The following is a 14,717-nucleotide window of genomic DNA, read 5'->3' on the forward strand; positions in this document are numbered from 1 at the left end:
TGATTGGAAATGACTAACGCTTTTTTTAAAAAAATTGGTTAGATTAATAGGTTGTGATACTGTATGCACATGGAAAAGAGTAATACATAATTGGATTCTGGTGTGTTTCTTTTGAGGTGATGAAGATGTACATTTTATGCCAGTACAGTCAAATTTTTCTTATGTAAAATCAATAAAGAGTGGAAGTTAAATGCTTTGAAAACTTTATACATATATGTGAATGAAACAAAAAGGGTGGGGCTATACTAAGAAAATTCGTTTAGTGCTGTTATAAAGATGACTTGGTGATGATAATTACTTTTGCTTTTATAAAGATTTTAGATTTGCTAAAGATAGTTCCTCTGCATTCTTGCAGAGAATAGGAATGTGGAAGTGTTATATTTGTGCACTGTAAGACCAGATGTGTAGTAAGTGGTTACCACGTATCTAACGTCATTTTTGGAATTTTTAGATATATGTGTATTTTTTCAGGAAATTATATAAGATCAGTGTGTTTGTTTATATCCAGATTAAATTTCATTGCAAAGAATGAAGGCAGGTGTCCAAGTTTGCCTTTTATTCTGTTATTATAATCAACATATTTAAAATTGTGAATTGAAAAGATTAATCTACTTTATTCCAGTTTACTCCCAACAGTGCCTGCTGCTAGGCTTCATTCATATTGGAGAATCATTTCGTAACTGCAGTTATTGTATATCATTGTTTATCTACCAGAGGATGACAATGCCTGGAGACATCCTTGGTTGTCACAACTGGAGGATGCAACTAGAAGTGGGTAGGAAGTCAGGGATGCTGCTAAATATCATACATTGCATAGGACAGTGTTCCACAACAAAGAATCATCTGTACTAAAATGTTAGTATTGCCGAGGTTGCAAAACCCTGTCATACACCGAATGATGAAATTATTTTAGCACTCTTACTTTTTTTGGTGCATATATACTTTTTTTTTGTCTTTGAGTGTGTGACATTGAAGCTCCTATGCCCTCTATTTAGGAATTAATTAGTGTATAAAAGACCATTTTAAACCCATGTGTTCCTAAGTCTAAAGTGACACTGTTACCTATATTGTAAAGTATCTATTATCAGAAGCTGGTGTTGATATGCTTTTGCTCTAGTGAATAGCTATGCTTGGATCTGTGGAAGGCTGATGCAAATTTGTAGTTAGAGTTGCTTCTGTATATCCTTCTATTGTATGTTCATATATATGGTTTGCAATATAACCTGGCAATAAATGATTCTTCAGTGAATCATTTCTAGTAATAACTAACTAGACTCTTAAACAAAATTCTGAGGTATTTTGACAGTGTTGAGTTTTTTGGGTGTTGTGATAGTGGTAATTCTAACAGGATTTGTTTTAATATGTGCTCTTTTGTATATACAGGTAAAAAACTGGGTCAAAGAATTACGGAAAATGTTGGGAAATGAAATCTGTTTATGTATAGTTGGTAAGCATCATTACTTCTTTTTTTTTTTTTTAAAGACTCCTTTGTTTCCTTACTGTTTCATTAAAAACAAGTAATTTTTGTTTTCAGGTTACATGAAAAAGGAAGAAGAGTGACATATCAATATAAATATTTTAGAATGATTTAGGATTTAGCCAGATGTGGTAGTTCACACCTGTAATCCCAGCACCTTGGGAGGCCGAAGCAGGTGGATCACCTGAGGTCAGGACTTTGGGACTGGCCTGGCAAACATGGCGAAATCCTGTCTCTACAAAAAAAAAAAATTAGCCGGACATGGTGGTGCATGCCTGTAGTCCCAGCCCCTTGGAGGCTGAGGCAGGAGAATTGCTTGAATCCAGGCAGCGGAGGGTGCAGTGAGCCAAGGTCTCACCGTTGCACTCCAGCCTGGGAGATGGAGTGAGACTCCATCTCAGAGGGAAAGAAAAAAAGAATAATAATAATTTAGGATTTAGAAATGGTTTTCCAGGAGATTTAAACTCTAAGGAATGCCTTGGGGAGCAAATTGTAAACTAAACACTTGGAGCTTCAGATTTCCTAGCCTTGCTTCAATTTGACCTTTACTTTTTTACTGTACAATTTTGCTTAGGAAAAAAAGATTTGTAACTACTTTAAAATAAAATTTAGGAAATGGCTTAAGCCAGTCTTCTTATTCTACACATTTAACTACACATTTTTGAGTAATGGGCAAATTTGACCGCAAGGATACAAGTAGATTGTGATCCCAGGGCGGAGGAATATTCCTAATTGTATAAAGGAACTCTACAAATTCACCTTTGGACTTCTGGAATTGCTCTTTGCTTCCTTTTTCTTTAGATTATTATTTCTTCTTCTTTGTTTTTTTTTAATAGAGTCGGGGTTTCACCATGTTGGCCAGGCTGGTCTCAAACTCCTGACCTCAGATGATCCACCCACCTTGGCCTCCCAAAGTGCTGGGATTACAGGCTTGAGCCACCACACCCAGCCAGATAATTATTTCTATGATATCACAATTAATTATTGAACAATAAAAGTGAATAGTGAGTGCACAGCACAGGTTTTTGAGTTCACAGTGTGCTGTGCACTCACAGACATTATCTCATCTAATCCTTATAATCCTATTAAGGTTTTATAGAGGAGGCTGAGTCCTGGAGATAATAACTTGCCCAGTGTCAGGCAGCTTTCAGGGATCAGATTTGAAATGAAGTCATTCTGACTCTTATGTTACTAATCCTTATGATGTATAGCCTCAGGCTGTTTTCTCTCTTTATTTCTGCATACCTGATGATAAGAACAATGCAGGAGAAGCCAGGATAGGATCATTTTAGTGGAAGACAAAGGTAGTATTTGGGGATATGAAAGAACGGAATAGTCATTGTGGGGAAATGCTGCTTTTAGCCTTAAGAATTTTTTTTGAACTTGAGTTTACATTTCTTATCTCATGTCACCATTAGATTGGTAGCTTTATAGTCCCAGATCAGGGGCAAATCTTGGGAAAAAGAGCAAGGAGTTGATTTCCCCTGCATTATGGTCTAGATGCTAGATGTTAGGCTAGGCAGGAATATTTCAGACTGGAACACTATAAAGTAGTAGGCTACTTGGAGGTTTGGAGCTAAAGCTACAGCTAATCATTACTGAGTTTTGGGTAGCTTTGTGTGGTATATGGACTTACTAGGAGTGGAAGTGGCCACAGTAGATGAATGACTGAAGATTTAATATTTTGGGATTCTGATCATCTCTCTGAAAATAGAAAGAAATTACTAACATAGACTATGAAGTCAAGGAAACCCCAAGAGCTTGTTACTTGTCCAAGGTCACAAAGTAACATTAAAAAGAAAAACCACCTAAGTTAAATAAACTCATGAATAGTTTATTTAAAGTATATATATATATATATTTTTAATGTTCAACAAAGTACCTTTTATGTGGCCCCTGTATAAAAGTTGAAGGCACAACATTAAATTGAACCTCAGGGAAGATACTTTTACTGGAGCATCGGAGGGAGTGGTTGCTATATATTGAATTGCTTTCCTTAAAAATGTTAATATATAAAGTGTATATTTTTAATATTTATATTATGAGAAGTCTCAGGAATATTGGATCTGGTAGCCTACTGACGCAAGTAGGGTCAGATACTCCATTTAGTATTATATAATGTTTATTAATGATTAGTGTGAAGTATAAAAAGCTCTCACTTTCTTCTGATTTGAGCTCCAGTAAAACTCCAGTCTCCCATTAAAAAAAAATTCTGAGCTTAGTTACCAATTTTCCCAAACTTATTAGGATAACTTAGAGATTTAAAAAAAGTTTCTTGGGCCTCATTACAGATACACTACATCAGAATCTCTATGGATGGAGCTAAGAATTAATTCCCTTTTTTCACCCCACCTTTCTTCCTTCAACAAATATTTTTGAGTGGCTTTTTTGTACCAGGCATTGTGTGCTGTTAATTCTGATTTAGTGTACATACACACTGGTGTTAGAGAGCAACTTATTTTTTCTGACACAGTGCAAGAAATGAACTTTTCTTCACATTTAGCTGAAATCATAATCCCTGTAACCTTTAACCTAACTAATTTTTAAAGTGAACTTTTTATTGTATGTACAGAAAATTATACAAATCTTCAATAACATAATTTTCACAAAATGAAAATCTCACAGTGTAAGCAGTACCTAAGGACTCTGAGTTATGTTGCTTTTTCATCCCAACACTCAAGAGTTGTTTTCCTTCACCATTCCCTACCCCTCATCACTATCCTGAATTATTTTCATTTTGAATTTTATGTAAATGCAGTCATATAATATTAACTCTTTTTTTGGCTTCACATTACGTTTCTAAGATTTCTCTATGGTGTATATAGTTGTAGTTCATTTTATGATGTTTGCTGTCTAATACTTTAAGAAAACTCCACAGTTTATCCATTTTGCTATTGATGAACATTTGCATTATTTTTCCCACTTGATTTTTATTATCTGTAGTAGTATTTCAGTGTTTATTGTCTCTTCTGTTTTATTAGTTAACTTTGAAATAATAATATTACCTCTCAGGATTATGATGATTATATAATGATTTGAAAAATACTTGGCATAGAGATAGACATTTGACAAGAATTTATTCTTTACATAAGATAACTCTTAAAGCATTTGAAGACTACTTAAATAGTTTACTATAAGTCTTCAGTTCTCTAGATCTTCAGCTGTTTTTTCTGTGGCCTACATTCTAGACATTCTGATTATCCTGCTCATTTTGTCTCCTAGGTTTATTTCACTATTATCAGTATGTCTCCCACACTTGGAGATAAATGATAGAATCCAAATGTTGTTGAGTCAGTATGTACTTACAGGTCCTGTCTCTCTCCTCACACTGGCCTTCTATCCGGATTGCCTGAGATTGCTTAAACTTTTTAGCAGACATGTCAACTAATCTCTTACATAGATTATAGTTATCCAAAATAAGTATTGCTATTCAGTCAGGTTTTTTCCAGCTTGTTCTCATGTAATTATTTAAAGCTAAGTAGAAATTTCAGCTCGTCGTGTTTTTGAATCTTTATGTTTGATACACAATCTACTAGCATTTTCATGTGTAAATTAAATCCTTAACCTCCTAAGTCCATATCTAAGCCACTGATACTCATGTGCTAACCAGTAGTAGAGAACCCCATGTTTCGACTGGGCACAGTGGCTCATGCCTGTAATCCCAGCACTTTGGGAGGCCAAGGTCGGTGGATCCACGAGGTCAAGAGATTGAGACCATCCTGGTCAACATGGTGAAACCCCATCTCTACTAAAACTACAAAAAAAAATTAGCTGGGCATGGTGGCACGTGCCTATAATCCCAGCTACTCAGGAGGCTGAGGCAGGAGAATTGCCTGAACCCAGGAGGTAGAGGTTGTAGTGAGCCGAGATTGCGCCATTGCACTCCAGCCTGGGTAACAAGAGCGAACGTCTGTCTCAAAAAAAAAAAAAAAAAAAAAAACAGAACCCCATGTTTCAATAGCAGAGGCTTTTCCCTCTAGGTTGTCATTAATCCATTGATAGGCACCCTTGGCTATGGTTAATAGTATTCTGCATATGGTCTATCCTTAACATTTGTGTATTTCTTGAACAAATACTTATTATTAATCATAGTCACCATTTATTGAGTGCCAGGCCCTGCTTTAAGTACTACACATTTTTTATTTCATTTAAACCTCCTGACAATGCTGCAGGAAGACCATTTCATTTTACATATGAACAAAATGTGCTTAGAGAGCTTGAAACTTCCCAGTCTTATAGCTTGTTAGAAGTAGACCTGGGATTTTAACTTAGATCTGCCTGCTTCTTCAAGCCCATATCCTTAAAATACTTAATAAACACTTCATTTCTTACTATGTGCCAGGCTTTGGGAATAGTGTAGTGAATAAGTAAACAAAATAGATATGGTTCTTGTCCTCCCAGAGTTTCTTGTGTAAAAAGAGAGAGGAAAACAAGCTACTATAATACATTGTAATAAATGCTATGAAAGGAAAATGCAGAGTGGAGTGCTATGAGAGCCCAAAAGCAAACCAACTAGATTTGGGTCACAAGGGGGAGATAAGGGAAAATTTCATAGCACAAATGTTGAAAAAACTAAGTTAGTTAGATGAAGCCAGTAGAGATGGTGGTAGAAAGTGTGTTACCAGCTGAGCACAGTGGCTCATGCCTGTTATCCCAGCACTTTGGGAGGCTGAGGCAGGCGGATCATTTAAGGCCAGGATTTTGAGACCAACGTGACCACCATGGTGAAACTGTCTCTAAAATCCAAAAAAAATGGCCAGGCGTGGTGGGGCATGCCTGTAGTCCCCACTACTCAGGATGCTAAGGCCAGGACAATCACTTGAACCTGGGAGGTGGAGGTTGCAGTAAGCCAAGATCACATCATGGCATTTCAGCCTGGGCAAGAGATCAAGTCTCCATCTAAAAAATAAAAAAATAAAAGTGGACATTAATTCTCAATAACAATATTGATTTTCCATTTGATTATTCATTGTGATGAATGTCATTAATATTAATAACTGTTCTTTATTGAGCATGTACTATATGCTGGGCCTTTTACAAACATCTTATTTTTACATCAACCCTTCATGGTTTGTTAGCAACACGTGCACAAAGTAAGATTAACTAATTTGCCCAAAACATTACAGTTATAGCCAGGCGTGGTGACTCTCATTTTTAATCCCAGCACTTTGGGAAGCCAAGGTGGGCAGATTGCTTAAGTTCAGGAGTTTGAGACCAACCTGGGCAACATGGCAAAACCTCATCTCTACAAAAGATTAAAAAAATACAAAAAATTAGCCAGGTGTGGTGGCACGTACCTGTAGTCCCAGCTGCTCAGGGGACTGAGACAGGAGGATGGTTTAAGCCCAGGAGGTGGAGGCTACAGAGAGCCGTGTTCACACCACTGCACTCCAGCCTGAGTGACAGAGCAAGAACCTGTCTCAGAAAAAAGCAAAAGAAAAAGAAATTACAATTATGGAGTAAGCAAGGACTTAAAAACAAGTTTTATTACATTTAAAAGTTTTTTGAAAGCTTCTTTCCACTATGCCCTGCAACCATCCAGTCTAAGCATAATATGATGCTAGTTCTTTATCATTATCAGACCATTTGCCCTTAGCAGTGGGCATATCCCTTCTAGGTTCTTAACAGATAAGTATTTTTAAGGAAGATGAAGTTTTGCTCTGCTTAACTTAGAGGGTAGCTTTTTCCCTCCCTTTCCAGTAGTCTCAGCCTGTTTATTTATTTATTTTTTCATTCTTTATAGCACTATACTTTTAAGTAGGTGCTTACTTTGGTTATTGTCCTTGTTTTCAGGTGTTTTAAGCCTATCAGAAAGTTTCTTACATAGCTGCACAGTTGTATTGAAGCAGATATGAGTCTCAAAGCCTTACTCCTTAGCTGTCTTACTTTTGAAAAAATATAGAAACCAAAAAGGGTTTTCAGCTTTGGAAAGAGGTCAGTCACTAGCAAGTTGGTTTTCTGCAGTGTATTCTGTGCTATCAATCCATTGTGAACACTGATTATTCAAAGAAATAATAGGTAAATTTAAAATGTTTTAAAATAATAGGTTATTAAGATAGCTATTTTATTAATGGCCTGATTTATTACAATTAGTCATTTAAAATATTATTAAATAATAAAGCAGTGTCTGAATAATTTCTCCTAAATATTCATTTGAAGCAGTAAAGTGATTGTCTATTTTTCCTGTCTTCATTCTTTTTATAGGTACTGATGAAATTGATGGAATTTGGAAAATGAGGCATTAAAGACCTAGAAAAATAATTGCATAGGGTTTGAGGCAATTGGAACAAAATTAATATTGCTGTGTTTAGTAGGAAGCTATCTTATTTTACCTTTATGAGGCAGAATCTTGTTCCTGTTTGCTGGAGCCACTGGCCACCAGGTGGTGCTTTTTGCCTTCCTTGCAGAATAAAACTACTTGGCAACTCTGGTTACTGTCATTGACCATGATATTTAGCAAATTAAAATTTTCAATGACAGATATATTGTAGCAACTTAGAACTAATACGAAATTTCTTGCTATGGTAGATAGCAGCTCAAAGAAGGAAGAGTTTATTACTGAATTTGTTGGTATCCACTGAGCTTTATTATTGTCTACTTCTGTCTCTCTCATTCTTATGCTATGGTGGCAAATAGTTTCTTGGAGTTGCCAGCAACTAAGTTCTCAGATTATTTGAGGTCCTCAGTATACAGAACCTTTGGACTTACCCACCTCAGTGCTAAACATTGTACCTTTTATTGGATGCTTATTTCAATGCCTTATCTGAAATTGTCTCCTAGAATCTATATGGTTCCACACAAAAAAAAGTAACCTTATTTGTAAGATTTCTCTTTTCTCCCTAAAAGTCATAATCGAAGAATAAAAATATTTTTTTGAAGTCTCCTTTGTAGGGTATTTTTCCCTATTATCTACTGTTTTTATTACTTTTAGCACTCTGTGTCCAGCCGACTCATCTTAACTTCAGGGAATCAGTCTTTTGCAGTTTCTTCATTTTTGTTTGGGTGGCTTTTTTAAAAAGCATTCATCTTGGTTCCATTGTTTAAGGAGAGCTAACCTTATTTATAATAATTTTAAATCTGCATGATGTACATATACTAAGTTCTAATAACTCACTAAAATTGTTTTTTAAATAATACAGTTTTTTCCCTTATGATTGTGGAGTAGTTAAACATCTGTACAGTTTAATTCTTACTTTAACCAGCTTATATTATGCAAGAAACCAAAATACTTGTAGGATCCAAGAGGCTAGCCTAATGTATTTTAGTAAACACTAAGATAGCAATACTTTATATTGACTGGCTCTAAGTTAATGGGAACTGTAGAAAATTTTGCCCTTACTTTTGATCATTTATACTTGGCTAAGAATCATAGTCATCTCTGTCAGAGGCTGCAGATTCAGGAAAGGTATAAATTGAGCCATTTGAAGGAAGATGAGGTATGATCAGCCCTCAGATCACAGGGCTTAACTTGATAATTTCAAAACATTTAAAAGTCCGGTGGGAATTTGTAGTATTTTTGCTGGTAGTTAAAATGGCAATTTTATATTTAGAATTGGCTTAATTTTGTTATAGAAATTAATCAGCATAAAGATAAATATTAACTTTTTTCAAAATAGGTAATAAAATAGACTTGGAAAAGGAGAGACATGTTTCCATTCAAGAAGCAGAATCGTAAGTACTGTGACCCTCCAGTTCCCCATTACTCCCCAGTAGAAGTCTTCCTCTTTGTACATTTTGCTTTACTATTTAGGTATTATTCAAATCTCTTAACATACATTGAGGTATTAGATTCAGTGAAGCATGTTTACATGGTAATTTCTGGACTTGTGGCAATAAAAATATTCTGCTCTTACTTCCCTTTTTGACTTCAGTAAAAAATACCTCTGATATAAAACAAAACTATTATGATCAAAGAGTAAGTCACAAAAACTTTTAAAGTATTTGAGTTCCAGATTAATCTATAAAAATTTCAAGTCTTGTTATATTTGGGTTAGTTAAAATTTGGTTTAATGTATAGGGAAGTGAAATAGCTATATAAACTTAATTTCACTAAACTTGAGCAAATTAATGTCACTAAAACTATTACTATAAAAAGTTTCAAAAAGCAGTTAAGACAAAATCATGAACAATATTTTACATCAATCACTGATGTTACTTTTTTTTAAGGTATGCAGAATCTGTGGGAGCAAAACATTATCATACTTCAGCCAAACAGAACAAAGGAATTGAGGAACTCTTTCTTGACCTTTGTAAAAGTAAGTATATTCAGATTTAGTTTGTTTAGGAATGGTTTTTATTTTTTACTTTTTAAAAAATAATGTTATGTGTTTTATACCAGTGTTACTTTTTGAAGAATTGGTTCTTTTTAAACTATTGACTATTGGTAGAATTTCTAAAGTGCTGTAACTTTTTTAAAGCTTAAATACCTACTTTAGCCCTATTTCAAGCAGTAATTATGGTTAAGAAATCATATGTATAGTATGGGCCAAATATACAGGCATAACTATTAAAAGTGGAAGGGGAATTTACTTTTTAAAACATATTTAAGATCTATAACAACCTGTTGCAGTGAATGGACCTTATTTGGACACTGATTTGTCAAACTAATGAACAAGAATGTGAAATAAGATATTTGATGATATTAAGGTATTATTAATTTTTAGGTGTGATTATGGTATTGTGGTTATGCTTTATAAAAGGAGTTTTTATCTTTTAAAGACACATTAAGGAATAAAATTATAGGTCTGAGATTCGGTTCAAAATAATAGTAGGGAGGCTTAGGGTTATGAATGAAATTGGGTGATGGATTTTCATCATGCTGTATTAATACTTTATGTTTGAAAGTTTCCGTATTAAAAAGTTTATAGTTTTAAAGAAAAAGGAAAATAACCCCTTTTCTCATATTACCTATATAATGCATATCTGAGTTTATGGACCTTAGACCCTTGAGAATTTGATCATGGTTTTCTCTCTATAAGAGAATATTGGTGTGTGTGTGTGTGTGTGTGTGTACACATATACTCACATACTTTGGAATAAATTAGTTTTATGAAACCCTCAAGTCATTCATAATTCTTCTAGAATAGTGATTATCTAACTGATATCCCTGATCAGCAGCATCAATATCACTTGAGAATGTGTCAGAAATGCAAATTCTTGGGCTCTCCAAGCCTACCGAATCAGAATTTCTATGGGTGGTGCCCAGAATCTGTGTTTTAATAAACTCTTCATATGATTCCAACTAACAGTAAAATATAAGAACCAATGCGGTAAATAACCACTTGGGAACCAAATGCATATTTTGATTTAATAGGTCTAGGGTAGATTGAGGTCCTCATTTCTACAAGCACCCAAGTGGTAGTGATGCTAGTCCTCAGGATAAACTCCCTCCCTCCCTTCCTTCTTTCCTTCCATCTGTCCATTCATCCATCTGTCTGTCCATCCTGCAATGCACTGGTTCAGTGGCTTCCAAATGTTTTAAATGTCATGTCTTCAAAACAATTTTTGCATGTTCCACATATGTTTATTTAGAAATTATATAACATGTACAAGTACTAATATGTACATTTAAAAAATACCTAAAAATAGAAATTTTGAAAAGTTGAGAAAAATAAGTACATATAGAATTTGTAATGTTTTCTTATTTCATCTTGGTGAATTGTCCTACATACCTCAACTTGAAAACCATTGATCAAGAGCAGTCTCTAAACCCAAATTTAAGAACCCTTACTGTTTTGAGGACCCTCTTTTCTTCTTTCATCTTGTCAAATTTGTGTTTTGAAAATATTTTGTCCCAGTCTGTGTCTTGTATTCCCATTTTTCTTAACTGTGTGTCTTAAAGAGCTGTTTTAAGTTTCAGTGAGGTCCAGTTTATCTGTTTTTCTTTTATGATTCATGTTTTGTGTCCTACGTGAGAACTCTGTGTAAGCCAAAGTCACAAAAGTTTTCTCCTATAAAGATTTTTCTCCTGTGTTTTCTTCTAGACATTTTGTTTCACATTTTACATTTAACTATATAATTCGTTTTTCATTGGTTTTTTGCATAAGGTGTTAAGGTATGGGTGTTTTTGTTTTTTTTTTTAACTGTAGATATCCAGTTCTCTTAATAGTGCTGTTTCTTGAAAATACTATTCTTGCTTCGTTTAGTAATCTTGACAAACATGTCAAAAATCAAGAGACCATATCTACGGGGGTCTATTTCTGGACTCTGTTTTTTTTGTTCCATTGATCTCTGTATTTCTCCTATCATCATCTCACTGTTTTAATTAGTGTGACTTTATCTTGAAATCAGATAGTGTGAGTCTTCCAGCTGTGTTCTTCAAAGTTCCTTCATCTTAAACTCTATTGTTCTTCAAATATCACCGTGGTTGGGGACAGTGGCTTGCATCTATAAGCCCAGTGCTTTGTGAGGCCAAGGCAGTAGGATTGCTTGAGCCCAGGAGTTTGAGACCAGCCTGTGCAACATAGTGAGACCCCCATCTCTACCAAAAAAAAAAAAAAAAAAATCAGCCAGGCATGGTGGTGCATACCTGTAATTCCAGCTAATCAGGAGACTGAGGAAGGAGGATCACTTGAACCCAAGAGTTAGAGACTGCAGTGAGCGATGATCACACCGCTGCACATCCAGCCTGGGCATAAAGTAAGACCCTGTCTCTAAAAACTGAAAAAAAAAAGATTTACTTAAAAGTATTACATTTCTGGTTGAAGAATAAATCCTGCACCCTAAATATTACTTGGAGCAACTTGAATTTCTTTGACATATTTCTAAGAACACTTGGAAAATCTTAAGGATTATACTTGTACACAGACATTTGTTCAGAGCAAAAAAAAAGTTTTTTGTTTATTGATGTCACTGTGGCCATTATACCATTGGATAAATAAGCTTACTACTCGATACTAGTTTTTGACACTGTTTTTTAAAACATGCAGGTGAAGCTATTTTAGTGAGCTGACACAGTGTTCATTATATTTGGTTTATTTGTTGGTCAAAAGTCAGAAATAGCTATCATAGTGTTAACTGAAATTTTAGAAAGAGAAAACACAGATTGTGGTCCTAATCATGTTTGCTTTCTCTCTCTCTTAGGGATGATAGAAACAGCACAAGTGGATGAGAGAGCAAAAGGCAATGGCTCTAGTCAACCAGGAACTGCAAGGCGAGGTGTACAGATTATTGATGATGAACCTCAAGCCCAGACCAGTGGTGGAGGGTGCTGTTCTTCTGGATAACTGTTCACGCCTAAGAAATTAAAAGACAGAATAAAACTGTGGATCATTGCCCTCAACATGAAGACTGCCATATTCCAAGTCACATTATTTTACCAATGGAATTATAGAATTAACAGTATTTTAAATTACGTTTATAACACTGCAGAGACCTTAAGTGCTAAACTTAGTGGAGTTTGTGACCAGAGAATTGGCATTTTCTACAAATGTTAACAAAGCAATTACCAATGGCCTTTTTACATATTTTTTTCTTTAATGAGGAATATTATGCATGTAGAAAAGACCTACTTAAAGGCTTCATTTATATTCTTTCAAATCAAATCTTTATTTAATAACTTATATATGTTGTTGGAATGGTTACATTTTTGCAGCCCTTTGTATTTTGTGGTAGTTTGAATTGTATCACTTCTAAACAGCAAACTGTTTATGTTTCTGTTTTTGTTTTTAATTAGCAAATATCTGAAGTACTATTTTTGCAGGGTTTGCACAGGCCCCTAACTGTCTACTACTTTGATATAATCTGTATACATCCTGTATGCTGAGCTGGTAAAATACATTGTAAATTACATATTAAATATTTTATCTGCTTTTACAAGCGCAAGGTGCAAAAATATGTACAATAGTCTCATTGATGACTGTAAAGTGAATTAACATTTGGTGATAATGCCTAAGCTTTTTTGACTCTAAAGATCATAGCTCCCCTTCACTTCTGTCTTAACTTGAACATGGCTTGTTTAAATTTTTATACATACTTTACTTGAATTATTGCTGTTGTCATATATTTTTGCCTCTGTGAGTTCATCTGATGGTTGAGCAGTAGCATTTGCCTTTTGGTTTTTTGTTGTTTTTATAGAAAAGATGACTTCTGCTGATTCTGCTTTTGAATAGTTACCTTGGAAGAATTTGGGTGGCTTATGTCGAATTTCACTTCTGCAATAGCTTTAGTTTTCTCATAGGCTTTATATGAGATGGTTTCAGTGGTATGAGCAGGAGGAAGAGATCCCAGATAGTAGCCAGTCACCAAGACTCATTCATATAGCATGTAGTTTATGTTCCTGAGGCAGCACTTTTAGATCCTTTGTGAGCAAGTTCTGTTTGTTCATTGCTTGCCAGAGATGAACACAGAATGTTCTGTTTCATTTTATAAGAACTATCCTGAGTTTCTATGGATGGAAACATGACATGTAATACAGTTACAGTGAACACTGGAAAGATTTATTAAAGAATTATATTTGTGTATACTTTATAAATTAGTCCCTCATTAGATTTTTTTTCTTAAGCCTAAAACTGAACTTACATGTGTTAATTTTAGTAGAATCAGGCACTGCTCACAGAAGGAACACAGATTGTGGAAATTAACATAAATTGTTCTTGTTCTAATATATATATTTTTTCATTTCTGTCATGCTTGGAAAACTAGTAAATGTTATGTCTAAGATAAAATGCAATGGTCCCTGGATTTACTTCTTTTAAGAAGCAGTAGTGTGTAATAAAGCTGTTAGCATGAGCAATTAAGAGGCTATAAAGAGATTATAGTTACAAAAGAAATACTGCCATGTTTTTAAGTTAATAACTTAAACCTTCCCAAATGGGTTAAAAGTGGAATGAACTGACACCCTGATGTTATGATGTTAGAATTTTAACTTTTAACTAGAAGGCGTTTTGTGAACCTTCACTTTACCTTCTTTAATTATTGTCCTTGCTAAACTCAACACAGACCTTTCTGTTAAGTGTTTTTGAGGAAGTTGGGGTGGGAAGAGTCAGGGAGATAAGCTGAAATTGTCTTCTTTTATGGGGTAATTGTACTCGGTAGTCTGTTGGTTTCCTGTGACGTTAGTATTTATGTGGGGGTGGGGGAAGGCAACAAGAATCGTGAGTATCACAGGATACTTTGTTTTTGCCCTCCTGGCTCTTTCAGACAGAGTAAAGAAAGCTTTTCCATTCTTATGTTGTAGATGTAGATAGGAAATAAGCTTTTCTCACTGCAGTGAAATATGTTATAAAAACTACAGTAGCTG

The 14,717-nt window shown here is 34.7% G+C and overlaps 1 protein-coding gene across 1 annotated transcript in view; it reads left to right on the plus strand.

The window, feature by feature from the left end:
- RAB21 (RAB21, member RAS oncogene family) overlaps positions 1-14,142 on the plus strand; it is a 30,962-nt gene extending 16,820 nt beyond the window's left edge. The window contains exons 4-7 of the mRNA XM_002752762.7: positions 1,384-1,447; positions 9,094-9,148; positions 9,644-9,732; positions 12,560-14,142. Coding sequence (XP_002752808.1) covers positions 1,384-1,447; positions 9,094-9,148; positions 9,644-9,732; positions 12,560-12,702 — 351 coding nt within the window. The 3' untranslated portion in view covers positions 12,703-14,142. The remainder of the gene's footprint in view (positions 1-1,383; positions 1,448-9,093; positions 9,149-9,643; positions 9,733-12,559) is intronic.
- Positions 14,143-14,717: the final 575 nt, after the last annotated feature.

Source organism: Callithrix jacchus, chromosome 9 (assembly GCF_049354715.1).
Source record: "Callithrix jacchus isolate 240 chromosome 9, calJac240_pri, whole genome shotgun sequence".
Taxonomy (NCBI): Eukaryota; Metazoa; Chordata; class Mammalia; order Primates; family Cebidae; genus Callithrix; species Callithrix jacchus.